At 39.6% G+C, this 22,778-nt stretch overlaps 1 protein-coding gene across 1 annotated transcript; it reads left to right on the plus strand.

Moving 5' to 3' along the window:
* The first annotated feature begins 21,076 nt into the window (after positions 1-21,076).
* LOC129647742 (uncharacterized) lies at positions 21,077-22,592 on the plus strand. Its single transcript, XM_055574751.1, has 2 exons — positions 21,077-21,696; positions 22,202-22,592. Exons 1-2 carry the CDS (start codon positions 21,328-21,330, stop codon positions 22,457-22,459), a joined length of 627 nt encoding a protein of 208 aa, XP_055430726.1. The 5' UTR covers positions 21,077-21,327; the 3' UTR covers positions 22,460-22,592.
* The last annotated feature ends 186 nt before the right edge of the window (positions 22,593-22,778 follow it).

The raw sequence follows: 22,778 nt of genomic DNA on the forward strand, positions 1-22,778 counted from the left end.
ACCAAAGGGAGAAAATATTCTCAGAAAACCTGTGCTCTCTGGCAGAAAACCTTCAGATTAGGCTCCACAAGTTTTCAGAGAGGAAAATTAATCAGTTCAATTTGGTGCCACTTTTTCTTGCCTTACATCTATTTAATTACTTGCATGTGAGAGTCATTGCTTCTAACATGACCATCACCACCCACCCCCCAAATAGTTTAGTGAAAGCTTCTCGTAGAAAGAAAAACAAAGGTCAGTAACCTAATATCCCCAAGCAACCGTACAACAACAAACCAGGCAGGGAAAAAAGTGAAGAAACACTCTGAATGGGAAAAAGATCTTCATTTGTTTACTCTTTCAACGGTGAATAAAAGTTATGCTTTTGCCAATAACTATGAATTGAGAGTGTGCCCAACTTTTACAGAATATATAAGAAGATCCCATAAAATATAAGGGGAATGTTTTGTGTGAAGTCAGAAGCTTCTGACTTGAAATGTATCGAATGTATCACCTTTCTCATGGCACCTAGAGACTTGAAGTGGTTAAATGCCTGGGAATTATCTAAGAAAGGGAAAGCATCTCTCATTCATATGAGTAAACTGAGGCACAGCAGCATGTCCAAGGTGACCCAGTCAGCTGTAACATAGTCAAGGCAAAATCCCATCTCCTACAGAGTTTACGGATGAGCTTACTCATCTGTAAAATGAGGGTGCCTAACTTCGAGGTCAATGCCAACCGTAACATCCTGCAATGCTGTATTGATTGATTGCTTTGTAATCTACTTATTTGTATTTTGGCTCTTAAATAAAGGTAAGGCTGCCAGGTTTGACATATTTTTAGCCCTTAGAAAGCTGACCTGACAGTAAAGCCCTTCCAAAACATTTATAGAGACAATGTTCAGAACAATTTGCAGAATTTAATAAGGTGACTTATTTTGAAGCATGGGGCAGTTACAGGCAGCCAACCTGAGTGGATGCAGGCAAGGGAGGTATTATTTTTTTTAATTTTCAAGATGTCACTGACAAGGGAGACATATGCCAAATGGTAACACAGTCCGCTATTGAACTAAAAAAAAAAAAGATCTTGAAAAAGACAGGAAGAGCAATGAGGAGCATGACACACAAAAAAAATGGGTGAAACATCAAAACAGGATATTGAGAATGAGAAAATACATTGATTAAAATTATTTTGAAGTTTAAAGTCACGTGATGTATCTTCTTATACCTGCCCCCAAAACATGACCATGAAGAGGATTTCCAGTATTTAATAGTTTACTATAAATCCTGGAAAGATATTCTAAAATCACAGTATATAAATCAGTATAAAATTAGAGTATATTTGTTTAAAATCTTCTGTACTTTTCATAAAGTTCCTTGTTTATCTTGATCATGAATTCTTACCAATATTTCATATAGCTTTAAGGTAGAATTTATGCAGTAAAAGAAAAAGCAACTATGTGGCATAAATATTGGATGAATGCATGGATAACCAAGTTGTTAGAATCAGGAGTAGCCAATTCATTACTGTCCAAAAATTGTGAATCAGATGTACTATACTTTACATATATTATAGGTGAGATGATTTAAAACACAATAAGTCAGTGAACAGAAGATTCTTTTTAGGGTCACAGAGTGCCTTTCTCAGTTTACATGCTATGCTATGCTATGCTAAGTCACTTCAGTCGTGTCCGACTCTGTGTGACCCCATAGATGGCAGCCCACCAGGCTCCCCCGTCCCTGGGATTAATATCGTACCACCAGAATCATGATCGGAGGCAATTAAGCAAACCAAAACTACTTGGAAAAAATCATTGGGAATTCTGGTTGCCCAGTTTCCTCATAGACTTCTCATTCTGTCAGATAACCCGGTAAACTTTCACATCTCCAATGCATTTTCCCTACCTTGATAGAAGTACAAACACTTTGCACTTAGACCCCGCTTTGAGGTCATCACTTGTTAGCTGTTGGTTTTTGGACAAATTACTTAACTTTTCAGTGATTATTTGTCTGAAACAATAATAATGTTTGACTCACTAGATTCTTAACAATGACTAAATTACATAGTACCTCAAAAATAGCCATCACGGTGTATGGCACAGGAAACATCGATGAGTGGAAGCAGTCACAGTGGCAGTAATAAGAGTGATGATGGCTCTTACTTTTTTACTATTGTGACATGTTGTTTTGAAATCAACACACGTTTTGGAGTGAGAGTTGAGTTTGAAGCCAGGCTCTATGTTTGATGGCTGAATGACAAGGTAGTTCCTCTGGTTTCATTTTTCCTTCTGTAAAATGAAGAACATAAAATTCTTATTAGTCTTTAAAATTAAATGAGATAATATAAGTTAGCTCTACTCCATGCCTGGCACAATGACAGTGATCATAAATAAATGTTAGTTCCCAGTACTTCTTGTCCCCACAACTCCCTTCATCCCTTTATTCATTCATTCACAAGCATAACTGAACCCTTGGAATACACAAGAAATAAGACTGCCCAACCTAGTTTCAAGAAGGTAAGAGGGCAGAGAAAGAGATTATAGGATGTGCTGGCACATAATTTAAGGTGTAAACCAGTGCTTAGGAGCACAAAAGAGAAAAGCATAAAGCTTTCTTTAAAAGTCTTAAAAGGATATTAAAAATTAGGTCACTTATCCACTAGAATGACTACTACCAAACAACACCACCAACAGAAAATAAAAAGTGGTTGGCAAGGATATGGAGAAACTGGAACCATTATGCATTGCTTATGGGAATATAAAATAATATAGCTGCTGTGGAAAATAGTTTGATGGTTCCTCATAAAGTGAGACATAGAATTGAGACCCACCCATGTCACTCCTCGGAGAAGGCAATGGCACCCCACTCCAGTACTCTTGCCTGGAAACTCCCATGGGTGGAGGAGCCTGGTAGGCTGCAGTCCATGGGGTCACTAAGAGTCGAATACGACTGAGTGACTTCACTTTCCTTTTCACTTTTATGCATTGGAGAAGGAAATGGCAACCCACTCCGGTGTTCTTGCCTGGAGAATCTCAGGGAGGAGGGAGCTTGGTGGGCTGCCGTCTATAGAGTCCCACAGAGTCGGACATGACTGAAGCAACTTAGCAGCAGCAGCAGCATATCACTCCTTGGAGAAGGCAATGACAACCCACTCCAGCGTTCTTGCCTGGAGAATCTCAGGGACGGGGGAGCCTGGTGGGCTGCCGTCTATGGGGTCGCACAGAGTCCAACATGACTGAAGCGACTTAGCAGCAGCAGCAGTAGCATGTCACTCCTAGGTATCTCCCCCAAAGAGCTGAAAATAGCTCTTCAAACAAAAACTCATACATAAATATTCATAGCAGCAATAATCACAGTCACCAAAAGGTGGAAACAATCCAAGTGTCCATCAATAGATGAATGAATAAGTCAAAGGTGGTCCATCCATACAATGGAACAATATTCTGCTATAGTAAGGAAGGAAGTATTGATGCATACATTCCAGAACATGGGTGAACTATGTAAACTTTGTTATGTGAAAAAAGCCAGTGACAAAGATCATATATGATGTGAGTTCATTTATATAACATGTCCAGAATAGGCAAATCCAAGGACAGACAGAAAACTGATTAGGGCTGAAGGAGATGAGGAGCAGGAGTGGAAAGGGATAACAGGTAAAGGGTACAAGGGTTCTCTTTGTGGTGATGAAAATATTGTATAGTTGACTGTGGTGATGGATGCACATCTCTGTGGATATACTAAAAGCCATTGAATTGTGGCCTTTAAATGGGTCAGTTAAATGATATGTGAATTATATCTCAAGTACTGTTGCCTGGAGAACCCCATGGACGGAGGAGCCTGGTGGGCTATATATAGTCCACGGGGTCGCAAAGAGTCGGACACGACTGAGCGACTTCACTTTCAAGGCTCTTTTAGAAAGAGATAGGCTAAAAATTAAAATGGTAAAACATACATGCACTGTCCTAGGAATTTGGACAGACTCTGCCAGATCCAGTATGAAGAGTGTCAGTGACCACCCCAATGCTGGAACTGATTACAAAAAAAAAAAAAAAAAAAACATAAGCAAATTAAGAGCATGCCCAGCAGAGAAGGTAAGAATGGAACAATACATCCAAAGCCCAGGGCTGTGAACAGTGCTGGCATGCTGGCATGTTCTGAGGCACTGAGATGCAGATAGGGAGCTGGGACATGGGGAGGTGGCAGGAGAATAACACTGAATAAGGAGAATAAGAAGAGTCAACCCAGAATATAGCAGTGGCCTGAGAAGCAGGCTTCAGAGAGAATCCTTCACTCACCTGGTGTGTGTAGCGGTAGGTCTGTGATCTCTCTTAAGCATCCATTTCCTGTAAAATGGGAATAAACACCATGCCCCCCTCACAAGATACTTTGAGGGTGTAATGGAGATAGATAAAGCATATAGTCAGAGCCTGGGAAACAGCCTGCAGTCAATAAGTGTTCATGCCCCGAGCCTGTGGGAAGCCAAAAGAGATCAGAGTAAGAAATTTCCAGTTATCAACAAAATGTTACAGCTGGTGATAAAGGTTTCAAGCTTTTTGAACTTTTTAGTAATTTATACACATTACTGCTAATTTAACTTCCGCCGATCCATCAAGAAATACACATTTCTTAAAAAAAAAAAAAAAGTCTGTAGAAGATTATGGTAAATGTCTCCTAGACTAATGATACTGATCTGGCCTCAGTAGCTCAAGCTTAGCCATAAAAATAATAAGTTCCTGTTATGACGATATTCTAATTAAACATCCCAAACTTTATTCCAGGTATACACAATCCAATATTGGCAGAGCTAATTCAACCAAGAACATGCTAGCCAGTAAATAATAAATTCTTAGAAGCCAAAATTTCCATTTACACCTGTAAATAGAAAATTCAATTTAAGGCAAATTGTTAAATAATAAGACCAGTGGGCAATGAACCATACTAAACACATCATATGAAATGGATCAGTCATGCAGCATGGTGACCAGGAAAGAAATCTGTGACATGTTCTGTAGCTAAATGCTGTGTGTTTACACGTGCACACACACACGCAGGCGCATACAACCAGCTGCTACTACAGGGACACAGCACACACGTGAAAGGGGGAGAAATTCTGAATGAGTAGCTGGTTACATTCCTCTGTATTTAAAATCTTTTGGTCACTTTCCATGGGATCATTTAACCATGAAGAATGCTATTTTATACAATGCTTGGCAGAGCGCTTGTTAGGAAGGGGGATCCTGTAAATTGCTTTGCTGAAGCTAAAAAACCATTAAGACACAGACTCAGGCATGTTCTTTATTGAGACCACCTTAAGTTCAAAAAGTCACTGTCCACAAATTTAAAATCAGTGACATACTTACACAAAATACCAATACTTACATAATTCTTCTAATTGTGAGGCACTCAAGATTAAAATAACACAGATCATTTTTTCCTACCTTAATCTGGACAACAGGACATGGCGTAGGCTTCAGAGATTTTGGAGATCACTCAACACACTAGATGCAGGATGTTATCTGCATCTGGATTGTCTGGATTGCAAGGAACTTGGAAGAGAAAAGTTTGGAAGAAAATAGGTTTGATTTTTAAATATTTTTCAGCTTTTTTATTTTAATAAGCCATTGTGCTTTCCAAGCTTGGAAACAATTTTAAAAAACAATCATATGGATCATCTTTCACCATAGTCACCAAGATGTCAGCATCTGAGTGTAGCCTGTTTTAACAAGAGAGCAAAATCCTTAATGCCAGCTTAGAGCTTTGCTTTCTGAGTTCCCAGAGTCTGAAGAGTAAGCAGAGCAAAAAACTACACAAACCTTGGAAGCAAATTATTTTTATGTCTTCATATATATATTTGTGAAGTACCTGTTTGCCTGGTGCTGAGAGATTTCATGGAAAGTGGGAATTTTAGGACAAAACCCAGAAAATATCAGGGGGCCAAGATGGTTACCTTATGTCTTTACCAACAAAAGACTAAAATCGATGTATAATCTCTACACACACATCAAATCAACACACATATGTTGAAATAATTTTAAAATAGTGGCATCCAAAAAATTAAAATGTAAAATGTTCAGCCAAACTATATACTATATACTAATTAATCATTAATTCTCCTCAGCACCCTCTAGTTATTACCACTTCCTTTCCCTCCAATCAAATCTTAAAGGATGTTTTCAAAGGGTATTTTCCAATCAGAAGGTCCCACAGTCGACAAAAAAAACTTGCCCCAAATTCATTGGTCCTTAGGCATTTGGAAAGGTTTGGGAAAAAGTTTTAATGTAAAATCATTTCTGTACTGATTCAGAGTACTGATTCAATGTTTTGAATAGTTCAAGTGAAATTTATGCCTGAAATATTGATATAATTAAGGAAATAAAAATATTATCTGGAAGATGGCTTTAACTCAACCAAAATAAAACATCAGACCCTTTTCTTTATTACATCATTTGAGCTTAGCATTTCATTCTTGCTAAGAAATCTGTTAATGAGACTAATACGGCAAAAGAGTGTTTATATTCGCCCACCTTAATCACTCTCCACTTTCATCTTCACATCTTTAAAAAAGATTAAAATGAAGATTAGCAAAAGAACAGTTGTTTCTTTTTAAATGCATTGTAAAGTTTGCTTTCTCAGTTGATTTCTTCCAAATTTCCAGTGCTCTCTGCTGAAAATATTTTATTATTGAATATTTCATGTAATTCATTAAGAAGTCATGATAATGCAGGACTACTTCATCCAAGGATCCTCCAGCATATGGAAAATACTGCAAATTACCAAATAAGTCCACCAAGTGAAACATAAAGAAAAAATGAGTTTAAGAGACAGCTGGACATGTTTATGTAGGCAAAAGGGGTTAGAAGATATGCTGACAACACGGAGAGGTGTGTTGCAATAAACTTGAAGGAGACAGGCCATTGGGCCAACCAGCCCTTTTCTATCCAGGAATTCCTTATTAGTGTCTCACATCCAGCCAGCTGCGTTATTAAAATTTGGCCCTAAACTTGAGTCAGTGAAAGAGTTTCATGTCTTGATTTCATTCTTTCTTTACATATTAAATACACAAACACACACACACACACACGTTTCAACTTTGATTCAAGGAAGCATTTCATTTAACATCCAGACATGAGATTTTTGTGACTCATGGCCAAGGAGAGGGAAGGGCTTTGTGAACAAGCTTGTTCTGATCATGTCCACCTCTGTCTGATATGAGTACATGTTCATGGCACCTCACTTTCATTAATACAACATTCTAAACAGTTCTCTGAATGGCCACCTTTAGTACTGAGTTAGGTTCAAGCTTTTATAACAGAGTTTCTTGGGAAGAAAAAATGCTTTAAGGGTTAGGGGAAAAGGGCAGTTTCTCTTCATTCCTTTATCTTTCCTCATCTTTTAAAATATGTGGTTAGGAAAGATTTTGTACAGGATTGGTTAGAAGCCAAGAGTTTCTCTGACCCTTTTAGTCATTGCCATTTCACATTTCTTGCCTCAGGAACTGGTGGAGTTTTGAATGCATTCACATTTTAATGTATACGGTATGAGCATAACTTGTATCTGAATATAAATACCAAACACCTGGATTAGCGCTTTGCAATTAACAAGCATTTGGATCCTCACAGTTTTGTTTGCTCTAAATCCTATTATCTTGGTGCTATTATCTGATATTTATAGGTGTATTGACAAACTAAGGCCCAAAGAAATTAAACTTGAAGTTAAAGAAGTTAAACCCCAAATCCCTTGCCCAAGTTGGTAGGTAGTTAAGTTAGAAGTAAAAGAATGAACTTATATTCAAATAGAAAATAAAGTTCAACTTTAATGTGATTTTTTTTAATAAAATTGAGCAAAAACATAAACAATGATGAGCTCATGTATATTTGGGTCCATTTCTCAAGACCTAATCCATTACCTAGTAACAGTATATGTGTGTGTGCCACTTAGTTATCTCAAGAGTAAAGATGCTTAAGGAAACAAATTCATATCTTCACTAATTAAAGATTTCTTTATAGTTTTGTTATCCTTTTTCTCTTTTAGGTAAAAAAATGTACAACCACTAAAGTCAATACATCAATCAAAAATATTGATGCTATCTGTTTGTACTCTTTTAACTTTGAGCATCACAGTTTTTGAAGCAAAAACCCAAAGCCTTACCTATATTCTAGCAAATTGACAATTACTGAAAATAATATCCTTCTAAGAAAAGCCAAATCCACATTCAAAAGCTATTAACTGTTGTTGCTGCAAAGAGAAGTCTTAGTCAATATTTGAAAACGACAGGTAGTACGTGGGCACAGGCTCAGCCATGTCTGACCCTTTGCAACCCCATGGACTGTAGCTCACCAGGCTCCACTGTCCATGGGATTCTCCAGGCAAGAACACTGGAGCTGGTTGCCATTCCCTACTCCAGGATACCATCCCAACTTAGGGATCAAATCCATGTCTCCTGCATCTCCTGCATCAGCAGGCTGATTCTTTACCACTGAGCCACCTGAGAAGTCCCGCATAACAGGTAGTACTGGGATATACACAAATAGCTGATGGACAGAGGGGCAGTGGTGGCAGAAAGAGAGCATTAAGGAAAGAGCTGCTGCTGCTAAGTCGCTTCAGTCGTGTCCGACTCTGTGCGACCCCATAGACGGCAGCCCACCAGGCTCCCCCATCCCTGGGATTCTCCAGGCAAGAATGCTGGAGTGGGTTGCCATTTCCTTCTCCAATGCATGAAAGTGAAAAGTGAAAGTGAAGTCGTTCAGTCATGTCCGACTCTTCATGACCCCATGGATTGCAGCCCACCAGGCTCCTCTGTCCAGGGGAGTTTCCAGGCAAGAGTACTGGACTGGGGTGCCATGAGGAAAGACAGAGGGAGACTATTGCATAGGGCCTGACCCCTAGGGAGAATCTAGGCCCCCTAAAACCCCATAAAGCTTCCATAAGGAGCAGCCTGACCCCTAGGGAGAATCTAGGCCGCCTAAGGCCCCTTAAGCTCCCATAAGAAGCAGCCCCTGGTTCCTTCTGATGTGCTCTTGTATTTGGTTCTCTCCTAGAACAAGTGTCCTGGTCTGGTCACCAGTTTGAGGTCACTCCCCTGATAACCTGTCTAGCTGTTGCAAATGTCCTCCTGTCAGGGGCTAGAGCTTAACCACGAGACCCAGCATAGGTCAGATGTGGGTCCAATTACAACCAAAGCAGAACCCCAGAATGGAAGACACACTGCCTCATACTTGGCAAAAAGGGTACCACTTCACCAGAATGAAGCCCTGATTCTGACATCAGTCTCCTGAGAGTTTTGGACACCAAAGTCCTTTAGCTACTGTCCTTGGGACTTTGGTCACCCCCCCACCCCCCAAGCTCTGACTCTAGGATTCCTCTCTTCTCCTTCTCTGCCTGCTCTGAGGTCCCAAGATGCCTTCAGCACAGCCTGGAAGGGTTAAAACACATTACAGGTGATTTAAACTAATTTCAGTGGTGGCTGATGGATTTTGAAGACCTGACCTTTTGTGCATTAGGAAGATCTACTCTCGCCTTCACTTTATTCTGTAGCTATCATTTGGCTAGATGGGCCTGCCTTCTATACTCCCAATAGCATTCATCACATACAGCCTGTCCTCCCCGCCAGCCTGCAAGAATTAGGTTTTTCTTGCTCACTGTTGTATCCTTGTTTCTAACATGGTGCCCAGCACATAGTAGGAATTAATAAGAAACTTGCAATGAATACACATATGATACATGTATGTAATTTTCAAGCAATCCGTTAGCTTAGGAAATGAGGAGCTCCATCACATGTTTGAATGTATTAGTTGGCTGATAATACTGATGCATTAGACAGACATTACATTATTTCATACCTACATTATATTATAAAGCACAAATATATCAACTAATATGTTTTTATCTACCAGTTTAACTTCTGTGAATTCTCTGTTCAAAAAGAGTATCTGCTAAATTTGCTTTATGAAATCCTGAGTGAAGAGAAGTGAAAGACAGCCTCTTACTGGAAGCAAAAGAACTCTAAGAAATATACTTGGAACTCACATTTGTCAGAAAAAAATTCTGGAAAATTGTAGGTAACATATATTCAGATAATTTCATTATGTTTACTTAAAATTAAGAATTTTATGACTTGTGGCAAAAGGAACAAACTATTTTTTAAATGTTCAGTCTCTATATGATTTGTGCTACCCTTACTCTCCTATCCCAAATAAACCCAATTAATTTTCCAATTTCACTTCCAAACTACTCTCTTGAACGACTCTGTTTATGATTTGGTCTCTTAATGAGCTAAAGACAAATAACAGACCAGTTATGGAAAAGAGGGGGAAAAAATTCTTCAGAACGCTCTGTAAAAACCAAGGCTTCCTTTCTAACACACCTACATATGCATGTGTGCTAAGTCACTTCAGTCATGTCTGACTCTTTGCGACCCTACTGACTGTAGCCCGCCAGGTTCCATTGTCCATGGGATTCTCCAGGCAAGAATACTGGAGTGGGTTACCATGCCCTCCTGCAGGGGATCTTCCCGACCCAGGAATTGAACTCGTGTCTCTTCTGTCTCCTGCATTGGCAGGAGATTCTTTACCTCTAGCGCCACATGGGAAGCACATATCTACATATATGTATGTAAAAATGTTAGTGTTAGTCACTCAGTCGTGTCTGAATTGTTGTGACCCCATGGAGCCAGCCAGGCTCCTCTGTCCATGGAATTTTCTAAGCAAGAATACTGGAGCGGGTAGCCATTCCCTTCTCCAGGGATCTTTCCGACTCAGAGATCAAACCCAGTTTTCCTGCACTGCAGGCAGATTCTTTACCGTCTGATATATACATGTATGTATTGGGACCAAACTGAGTCAGAGAACACTGAGTTCAATTTCTACTTTGACAGTTGTCCTGTGTGACTCCCCTCATATCTCAGTTGGTAAAGAATCCACCTGCAATGCAGGAGACCCCGGTTCAATTCCTGGGTCGGGAAGATCCGCTAGAGAAGGGATAGGCTACCCACTCCAGTATTCTCGGGCTTCCCTTGTGGTTCAGCTGGTAAAGAATCCGCCTGCAATGCAGAAGACCTGGGTCAATCCCTGGGTTGGGAAGATCCCCTGGAGAAGGAAAAGGCTACCCACTCCAGTATTCTTGCCTGGAGAATTCCAGGGACTATACAGTCCATGAGGTTGCAAAGAGTCGGACACGACTGAGAAAATTTCACTTTCACTGTGTGACTCTGAGCCAGACTTTTCAACACCCTATTTCCTCATCTGTCACATAAGAATAACAAGATGTGCCCTTTGTCAGTTTCCAAAGATGTTTCTATATCTGAAACATACTTAGGACTTCCAAAATAGGTTTGATTATTTTGCCTTACATCATCAAACTCTTGATTTCCTGCTTTTCCAAACTGGAGACATAAAAATATTTGCCCACCTTGAAAGAATCAAATGAAATAGTGCATATGTAAAAACTTTAAAATTTGAAAATGTTTACATGGGAAATATCTTGTTATTTTAATATTTTTGCTAGTGCATATTTCAATTAAATGCAAGTTATTAAAAAATGCAATGAGTCATTTCCAACTTTTTGGTCTCCCTTAATATGAAGCATGGAGAAGGCAATGGCACCCACTTCAGCACTCTTGCCTGGAAAATCCCATGGACAGAGGAGCCTGGTGGGCTGCAGTCCATGGGGTCGCTAAGGGTCGGACACGACTGAGCGACTTCCCTTTCACTTTTCACTTTCATGCATTGGAGAACGAAATGGCAACCCACTCCAGTGTTCTTGACTGGAGAATCCTAGGGACAGGGGAGCCTGGTGGGCTGCCGTCTATGGGGTCGCACAGAGTCGGACACAACTGAAGCGACTTAGCAGCAGCAGCAGCAGCAATATGAAGCACAGAAGACCTTCTTGTGGCTAAACATATTATCAGTAGAATATGCATGTGCTTGGAGTTCTTTGCCCAGTAATAAAAATTAGCTTGTACCATGACATTCATATTCAGTTTAAAAAGTATTTCTCAGTGTCCTCTATATGCCAGATAATAATAGTTGGGGATACTTAGCTGAGGCTGTTATAACAAAATGCCCTAGACTGGGTGGCTTGGACAATAGCTTTCATTTTGAAAGCTGAGAAGTCTGAGATCAAGATGCCAGCAGATTCCGTACCTGGTGGAAACTGGCTTCCTGGCTTGTGGACAGCTACCTTCTTGCTGAGTGCTCATATAACCTTTCCTCAGTGTACCCAAGGAGAGAGCATGACCTCTGTATTCCTCTTCTTTTAAGAATACTAATCTTATCATGGGTACCCCACCCTCATGACCTCATCTAAACCTAGTTTCCTCCCAAAGGTCCCCCATCCAATTACCATCACACTTTGAGTTAAGACTTCAACAGATTAATTTGGGGGGACACAACATTCAACCCATCACGGAGTATTAAGTCAAAAATGATAGTGTCCCTGACCTGATGGAGGTCTTATTCCAGTTGAAAGAAGACATAAAGGAATGACCAGGAGACATGGGTTCAATCCCTGGGTCAGGAAGATCCCCTGGAGGAGGACACAGCAACCCACACCAGAATTCTTGCCTGGAGAATCCCATGGACAGAGGAGCCTGGCAGGCTACAGTCCATAGGGTTGCACAGAGTCAGACACGACTGAAGTGATTTTGCATGCATGCCTGCATGCACTGTGCTTCTCACACTAGGGTACTCAAACCCTGGGGACAGGCAGGATTAACATAACCCAGCTTCTTAGATTCTCAATTTTATCCAAAGCTATAGGAAAGAAGTGGGGCATTTTGCTTTACTACCTACACAACTTTCAGTGGCCCTCTCTAGAGTTCACACATGACCTAGTCTCAGGTCCTTCACTGTTTTCTGTGATGCCTCTCAACCCCTATGACTGCCAGGGCATTTTCTTAGGGAAGTATCAACCTACCAGTTCTGTGCAGTTCCCCAGTTTTCTGATCTTTTCAGTGGAACAGCATGTGTCACTGACATGTTAACTGATGGTTAAAAAAAAAAAAAATAGAAGAAAATCAATTATTATATGACCCACCAATCCCTTAGCTCCCAAGTCCCTATTTCTGAACTTCAGTTCATCTCCAACAACGTCTTCATCTTTTCCAATCTAGCCCCTGGCTTTTCAGTTGTAATAAAATAGATACTGATCTCAGGTGGAGAATAAGCATCAGAAACAGATGAACTCATAAGACACAAATCTTATGTCACTATCCTCCTGTTTTCATGCAAATGTCCCCAGTAATTAAATCAGGAAAAGAAAATGTAGCAAAAACATAGCCAAATGGTTCAAAATTTCAAAAGAAGCTGTAAATGTGGTCCTTTTTAGAAGATCAGGTTCTCACTAGAGTATGAGAAAGGGTAACAGTTGTTCTGATGAAGCAGTTTTTAAATTCTTGTCAGTGATTTGAAAAGAGATAACTGATGTATGTTGAAGAAGCTGGCAAGATTTTTAAATAGTTCGGACGCTACAGGGAGCATTTTTTTAAAGCAATGCACTCAGAAGTGTTGGCAAGATTTTATTTGAACGTAGCAGTGCTTATGTGAGGAAGTTATTTTGAATTACCCTAGTATAAATATGTATGACTTTATTTGTATTGAAAATTTCCTTTGCAAGTGAGTGACTGTGGGACTGTTTTATCTCTATTGCTTGGTAAATGATTTAGGTATTTCATTTTGGAAGTAAAATATTAGTCAGAACTCAAAAATAGTATCAAAACCCTGTTTGTGACCACAGTGACTTTTGCACATACATTAATGCCTTTTAATTCTTATTTGCCACGTAGAACAAATGGCATCTGTTGTTTTAAGTCTGGCTTTTTTATACGGCATTCATGCTTGCATGCATTCATTCATCCAACAGGCATTCATTGCTCAGTGCATCTCATGTTTCAGGCTCTATGCTAGGCAATGGGCAGACAGAAATAGTATTGAACTGTCCTTCCTCATAACACATTTCATATAAACATTCTGTTTCCAGCAGGAAATTTTCCGCAGCACAGTGGAAATATCAAAATGTAAGGTCATATCTTATTATTTAATACCTATGCCTGTTGACACTGCAGATGTTGACTGCAGACATGAAATTAAAAGACACTTGCTCCTTGGAAGAAAAGCTATGACCAACCTAGACAGCATATTAAAAAGCAGAGACATTACTTTACCAACAAAAGTCCTAGTCAAAGCTATGGTTTTTCCAGTGGTCATGTATGGATGTGAGAGTTGCACTATAAAGAAAGCTGAGCACTGAAGAATTGATGCTTTTGAACGGTGGTGTTGGAGAAGACTCTTGAGAGTCCCTTGGACTACAGGGAGATCCAACCAGTCCACCCCAAAGGAAATCAGTCCTGAATATTCATTGGAAGGATTGATGCTGAAGCCAAAACTCCAATACTTTGGCCATCTGATGCGAAGAACTGAGTCATTGGAAAAGACCCTGATGCTGGGAAGGATTGAAGGAGGGAGGAGAAAGGGATGACAGAGTATGAGATTGTTGAATGGCATCACCAACACGATGGACATGAGTTTGAGTAGGCTCTGGGAATTGGTGATGGACAGGGAGTGGGGTCGAAAAAGTCGGACACAACTGAGCTACTGAACTGAACTGATGCATGTTGAAGGTTGTGAAGAAGTCTATCTTTAAAAGATAGACTTTTTTTCTGAATAAAAAGCATTGAAATAAAGATATGAAGCAGTGAGGGCCCTGAGTAAGAAATAGGACTTGAAGCAGAAAAAAGAACAGAGAAGGGAAGGGAGAAAGTATTATAAACAGGACTTAATACTTTGCCTCAATATCTTTGGGCAACCAGTTATCGGTCTACATGAAAATGAAGCTGCTGGCAGGAAAAAGCTCCCACTGGCTGATGGAGCCTGTCCATTTAAGGAAGAAGAGGGAATTCCCTGGTGGCCCAGTGGTTAGGACTCTACCCTTTCACTCTGAGGGCCTGACTCCAATTTCTGGTCAGGGGAACTAGATCCCACAAGCCACACTGAGTGGAAAAATAAAGGAGAAACAAAACTCCCCATCTTCTCTGTTTTCTCTATTTACCTGTTGTGTGATATTACAGGGTGATTTGATCATTTATCTTAAATTACCATTACACACTTACCTTCTGAAGCAAACCATACTTTTACCAGTTTACTCCATTTTCTCTTTATTATCTTTCCCTTTTCTGAGAAAACCTCTTATTAAGCTTTAATATATTTACTTAGAAATAAATCATGAAAAGATTCATCAGAGCCATTTAAAGAGAAAGACAAATATATACACACAATTATACATTCATTCCTTCATTTTTTTTTTCAGAATGTGTAAACTGATGCACCAGAAAGGGAATAAAACAGTTTGTGTTATATTAATATAACATAATATGGTACATAATTTGACGAAAGGAGGTTGTGTGTGTCTAAGCGTTCCATACGAGGCTCACCCATCCTCTTTTCTTTTAAGCCACGCATTTTGACTTAGAGGATCTTAGTTCCCTGATGAGGGACTGAAACCTTGCCCTCAGCAGTGAAAGCTCAGAGTACTAACCACTGGACTGCCAGGGAATTCCCACAACCTTCATTCTTGTCTCAGTTCTTTACAAGTGTGAAATAGATCAGCTTGTGCGTGCTTGCTCAGTCCTGTCGACTCTTTGTGACCCTACGGACTATAACCCGTCAGGCTTCTCTGTCCATGGGATTCTCCAGACAAGAATACTGGAGTGGGTTGCCATGCCCTGCTCCAGGGGGTCTTCCCAACCCAGGTATCGATCTTGAGTATCGTGCATCTCCTGTATTGCAGTCAGATTCATTACTGCTGAGCCACCAGGGAGATCAGTTTACATGCCTTAAAGCTTCTTAATGAATGGCACAAGCAGCAACAAATATTTCCTATATAATAGGCACTATTCTAGGGGATTGGGAAAAGATACATTGGTGAGAGATCACCTTACTTTGTCAAATAAATTACTATTTAGAGATCCCAAATGAAGCAATGGTTTAAAAATTTCCAAATGACAGTACTTCGCTTTAATATTGTAAAAAAAAAAAAAAAAAAAAGTATTACTTTGCCCCCAAATTCAAAGTCCATGTGATTTCAAATGACATTTGCAAGCATATTTCACCTAGCCTTGAACTACACAATTACACAAGAATCCTTACCAACAGAAGCAAAACTTCAGTAGAGATGATCTCTACAGAATGCACTATAGCAAATTATTTTAAATAATTTTTCAGTATCTCATACACAGGCTAAATGATGGTGAAAGTGAAAGTGAAGTGGCTCAGTCGTGTCCGACTCTTTGCAACCCCATGGACTGTAGCCTACCACGCTTCTCCGTCCATGGGATTTTTCCAGGCAAGACTATTGGAGTGGGTTGCCATTTCCTTCTAGGCAGACGCTTTACCGTCTAAGCCACCAGGGAAGTAATATAACTCAGGATCATGCAGATTTTTCTTTAATGAAATTTCAAATGCACAGCAGATACATCAACTAAACTTTAGAAGAACGAGGTTTTAACTTTCTGTCCTTGTTTTAAAAGGCCTAGTCTTTTCTGTGAACTTTCAGCTTAGTTCTGTCCCTCTTGTCTAGAAGGGTGCTAGCCATGTGCCAAGAACAATAGGTAAGCCAGCTTCCCTCAGTCCAGAAAAATTATCCCCTTGCCACAGGAGCCATACTTATGGTTCCACAATGGCCAAGGAAAAACCTAATAGGAATAGATTTTTTTTTGCCTGTGTAGCAAAGTTAGTTCCAAAGAGGAAAAAAAAGAATCCTGCTTTGCACTGTAGCAGAACCATTGGAACAATATGCTCCCTGTGTCCACAGCCTGGTCCTCCCCTGACACTCTCCTTTCTAGGGCATAGGGTAGAAAAGTCACATACACAATAGATCCTGCCAGGGCCTACTGACACAACCCTACTCCTGAATTTTCAGGCAGCAGAGTGAAGCAATGTCTTTAGATATATATACATACATACATATATATATGTATTCTTACTTCTTTTTTTCCTTTTTTAAGCAGATGTTTCAGCACTCAGCTAGCGGGTGGGAAGAAGATACTGGATGCAAACTTTCTCAGTACTATTCCTTCCCTTCTTCTCCATTCCTAGTTCCTTCAAACTTGAGAAGTCTGCATTAAGAGTGAGTACAGAGCCTTGAACAGTGCTAAGAGCTTCTTTTTACCTTGAATGAGTGATCTTTGACATTTCTTGGCCACATGAAGCTGCAAGAGGGCTTCCTCTCATGTCAGATCATATAGGGAGAATTACATGGAAAAAATATTTGTTCTTACAATTGTAAACAGAAGTGTGAAATGCATAATCAAATGGTAAAGGACATTTATTCATCTCAGAGGTTAGAACTATGATGCTTAGAATCATGAGCACTCCACCTTTTCCACTAGAAGTTGAGAAATTCCACATTACTTTTCCAATTGTTCTCAGTAAGCACTGATTTCTATAAAATGCAGGAACCAGTTAAATAATTCCTAATAAAATCATAAAAGTAATTAAAATAAATAAATGGCAATAAAATCATTTAAAATTATGAAATAAGTATCACCTAAAATATATGCTACATTCACTCTGGTTTTTCTATAATTTAACTTCATATATTTTTCAGATAATTCATGAGAGGGAATTTCTATTTATTGATATGCCTACCCTGTATCAGACACTGTACATTTATTGTCATATTTTTCCACCACAGCCAGCTTAAATTTAAGTCCTCTTCTGCTCATTTTAAAAATGAGGTTCACAGGGGCTTAATATCTCATCCTCAATACACAATTAGTACTCACAAAGCAGGGAGTCAAATCCAGTTGATCTAATTTCAAAGCCTGTATCTTTGCCACTACAATATACTGTAATTGAGAAGAATACAAGGAATCTTTGAGATTCAGTTCTCAGTCAACAAGCAATTTAAAAATTACATAAGAAATAAAAACAATTTCCAGATGTGCTTGTATCATGATGTCTCCTCATCACTAACCTGTCCTGTGCTTGGGGCAGGCCTAGGACCAGTGTAAACTAGCAGGAAATTGTTCACAGGAGCATCCCTAACTCAAGGGTCCTGGTGAGAAGACAGTAATAGGAAAGATACTTTGTCTGGGAAACCAGAAACAACAAAGCCAGAGAAACCATTCTACCTGTACCAATCCTACAACTGGAAAAATGAGCCTAGGTGTTAGATCCAAATGGCAAAATAAGCCACACATGGAAAAACAAGCACTAAGCAGGTCATTAGGTCTGGAAAAGGTCACAATGCAATATGCAGAATGGGTGGACACAAGAGGCTCAGAAGGACATCTGCTAAAGGTGAGAAGACATTGGATGTCACCTGTCTGTGGTGTCTGCCAGAAGGATGAGTCTGGCAGATTTAAAGGCCCGTAAAGAATCAGACACTTGAATTCTAGAGAAAGTCACTGATTTCCCCTAGGTCACATCTACAACTAGAAAAGGGTAGGCTAGGAAAGCAGGTTCCTCTCTTGGCTATTATTATTTCATAGTTGTGATTATCACATAGAGAATAATTTTTCAGAGTAAGGTTGTTGTATTTAAGTACCTGAAACATGACTGCAAAAACAAAAAAAATCACTTTTAGAACAGTGCAAAATTAGAACTAACAAAAAAGACTTATAATTTGACCTTTTAATAGAACAAGGACTATTAAAGAAGATCACAAAGCATCATGAAGTTATTTCCAGGTCACTAAACAATCTGTAGGTGCAAATAGTTTCTGGTCCCACTTTCCTTTCCAAAGGAAAACAAGAAAAAGGTACTGGTCACTAAGTCCCTAGGCTGATGTCCAAATGGCCCTTTTGGTAGTTTTGATGTGAAAGAAGCATGGAATGGATCCTTTGAGAAAGGAAACAATTAAGGCACCCTTTAAGTGTTTTGTGGAATCTTAAGGAAAACAAGAAGTCAGTATTAGGATTAAATATCGCAGTAGTTTTTTCCCTTTAGCATTTACATTGATTTTTCAGCTTATGCGTCAAAAAGAAAATCTGGTCTATTATTTGTTTAAGAGACTAATGAATTTCATTTTCCATTAGTAAACTGATTTTCTCCCCCACTATAGGTATTTAGAATTAGCACAAACCTCAGGATAACTACAATTCCAAAAGGAAATGCTCAGTTCATTATGAATGATCTTACAACAAACAGTGCTCTGACAGCCAAATTCCTGGTCTCCAAATTTGTAAGTTTGCCCTTTTTTTTCTCAGAAGTCTTACTCAAGACTGCTTCTGAGCTTCTACATATTTAACCCTTACAGTCAAAGACAATACGTTACTAAAGAACATGAGAAACTTCAAGTTCATACATTCGCACTAAAAGAAATCTGATATTTATAAACAAATTATGATCATATTGAACACAATAAATTAACTCCTTAAGTAACAGAATAAAAAATACTATCTTCATGCCTGTGGCTTTACATTTTCTGAAGAGGTCTAAAGAACTGTAAACCACCCAAAAATTCAATGATGCTTTTCATCTTATTTCTTCACTTTAATAACACAGCACTCATTTCTCAACAGAAAAATGACGAATGATACTAAAAGGGAAATAGTTGTTTTTACCAGTCAAAATTAATTGTCTTAACTGATCTGTATGTTCCATGTTATTTTTTCAATCTTTTCATTGTGATAATAAAGTTACACTATAGTGACATTTCAGACAATACTTTAATTCTTAATAAAACTCAGAAGAACAGACATTATTAGTGTACCCACAAGAATATACATTTCTAGTAGCTTGCCAGTAATCACACAGGTTAACATGCAGGGTTAGTACTCAAAATAGCTTCTTTGAACTTCAATTGACACAGGGTATAAAAATATCAGGGATAGGCTTGCTTGATCATTTTTAAATAATTTCAAATCAACCCATATGTTACTAAGTAAAAATAAAAAAAACTTAAATTCATATATGAATTATTTATCACTCAATTTCTACTTTTTGACTTGTGTAAATAGACATAACCAAAAAGTTCAATAATCAAATTCCAGTAAGAAAAAATGGTGCATAATTAGTGCACATCTCTTCCTTTGGGGAGGAGAGAGACTTGATTTTACATAGGGTATTGTTTTTCCTAATTAACTGCAGTCTGTCACATGTTTGTATATGATTGCTACATAAATGATTTACAAAGTGTTAAGAAGTTTTATGGATATCTAGAAAGAATAGTACAACTCAATAAAAAAAACTTTTACAAGTGTTGAAGAGAAATTTTCCATTAAAATGTTATTTTGTTTCTTCGTCCTGAGAGAATGAATTTTTTTAAAAACACACAGTTAAAATCAAGCATTAGATATGCAAATATGTGTTCAGATCAGAGATACCAAAATTATTCAAATGATTAATTATTCATCATAAAATGTCAATTAATAATTATGAAGCATAAAAGGCATCTTTCTAATGCATCTTTATTTTTCTTGGCCTAAAAACGGTTTAATATACATGTTCAATTGACTACTAACAAGTTTTAAAAATCCAACAAAGTAAACAAATTGCAAACAAGTGCAAACTGAATTTTAATAGGAGAACAACATACTCAAAATGAATGCAAGACAGGAAAAAAAATAAGTAAAACTCAAACCAGAGCCACATTCATGACAGACACAGCTCCATGTTCACGCACTTGCTAGGCAATAGGGCAACTGGCCAAGGAAACAACCCAACAACTGAAGTTGTGAATTTGCTTAGCCTGTACAAAATACAGGACATGATGTTTTTCTCTGAACTGATCAATATTCCTGAAAGGCAGGGGTGCTTTAGAATTTTTTTACACTTTCCAAACAGTCATTAAAAGAAAAAGCACAGCTTAAGTTTCTTTAAATTACCTATTGTAATTTCTAAAGTCTGTTAAGCACTGCTAAAATATCACTATAAATGAGAAATTTTTTTCACATTACTTTAAAGCTAAAAAATTGCCCTATATCAAGTATTATTCATTTTTCTTCCAGGAAGATTCTTTTAAGAAAAAAAGGAGTCAATTTGAGCTGATATGGTAATTCAGGATAAGGAGCCATTATGATTACCAAGATATAGATTTATATTTATTTTATTACTATTATTATTTTACTTTTCACTGACACCTGGGGAACTTGTTCTGTGATGACCCAGGGAGTTATTTTAGTCAGGGTGTCCCTGACCTCCTGCTGGTAGATTAATTACATATGAAACACTGTGTTTTCAAAACGAAATGATAAATCTGGATACATAAAGGAGGCAGAAAAGAATCACAGCGAGAGAGGAGATCTTAAGAAACAAAACAAGGGATTGCAAAAGGGAGATAGAAAGGATAATGTAGGAAATGCAACTGGGAAACAATTTCAAGAAAACAAGGATAAAGGGCAGGGAGGGCTGAAAGGATGGCAATAGGGAGGAAAGAAGGGAAGAAAGGACTAGGGGTTTTTCAATTCCCAGGCGAGGCTGCTGGCGTCCGCGCCCTTAACACCACAGCCTTCCAAGTTGAGGCGAAAGCCACCTCCTCGGGCCTGCGTCGCATCCAACTTACTCCAAGTTTTCTGGTGACTCCTACAGGGCCCTTTCCGTCCCCCCTCCCACCCCTTAGAGAGATTGACAGTCGCGTGGAGGAGGCTTTTCCAGGCACAGCCTTTCTCATGGTAATCGGCCCCCAGCATCACCTCCCGGCCGCGGCCGCTCCCGCTCCGTGCGCAGCTAGCGGACCCCGGGGACCGGAAACAAGGCGGCGGGCGGGGAGCCGGCCAGCGAGCCAGGTCAGCTGACCCGGTCGCGGGGCGGGGGTCGCGGGGTTCCTGGGCGGGCGGGGGCCGAACCCCCTCCCACGTGCTCCTCCGCCTGTACTGCGGAGGCCTTACCCTGAGATCAAATGAAGGGACCGAAGCTGGGGGTGTGGGGGACAGAGCGCGGAGAACTGGGGGCGACCAGCAGACCTGTTTTGCATCAATAAATTAAGACGCTTATTTGAGTCCTGAAGTTTGCTGGTTCCTGTCAATGGAGACGCTGGCAAAAAAAGCACTGAAGCCGAGATTCAGCCTTAACTTCAAAAAATAAAAAAATAAAAATGAGCCGCTCAGCTGGCCGCCCTGCTGGGGCCAGGTGACGTGCGAGATTCCAGAGCCCGCGGGCCTCGCAGCAGGGATGTTAGAGACGGTCTGAGATTCTCTGGTCCTGTTTTGATTTTGTTTGAAAGTGCTTCTCAGAGGGATGCTCCTGATTTTTTTTTTTTTTTTTTAAATAGACTTTCCCCTCCTATCCTAGGCTCAACTCCGAATGGATTGGATTGCGAGTTCGCACGTGAGAAAACCGTTTGACTTGGCTTGGACCCCTGCCGCCCCCCACCCCCTCAACACACCCCATTGCAGGGGTCCCCCTTATCACCCTTTCCTTGCAACTCTAAAAGAAGTTGCCCACCTCCTGTGTAACGGCACGGTCGAAATAATTCCTCTGGATGAAAGATCAATTCCGTTTCAAAAAGAGAATAGGTTCCTTTTTTTTTCTCCACATGGTACAAAATAAACAGAATTTGCTTTAAAAAAAAATTATTAGCTATGGCCAAATTCGAATTCCTGCTACAGCCTATGTGTTCAGGGGCAGAAACATTGTATCTCTTCGGGCATCTGGGCCGACGAGGGGAGCTGGGGGCAGGGGAGAAAAGGGGAGCGGCTGTGAGAGTTAAGGAAATTGACAGACTGAGAGGTGAATGGGGGGACAGGCACCAGGTCCTGGCTGGAGGGAATTGGAAAACAAAAGTGCATCTTCACAAGCTGCCTGGATGGAGGGAATTCTGAGGGAGGCAGTTTGTTTTACTCAAAGAAACCCTAAAGAATTATTTTTC

This window comes from Bubalus kerabau, chromosome 3 (genome assembly GCF_029407905.1).
Source record: "Bubalus kerabau isolate K-KA32 ecotype Philippines breed swamp buffalo chromosome 3, PCC_UOA_SB_1v2, whole genome shotgun sequence".
In the NCBI taxonomy this organism is placed as follows: domain Eukaryota; kingdom Metazoa; phylum Chordata; class Mammalia; order Artiodactyla; family Bovidae; genus Bubalus; species Bubalus kerabau.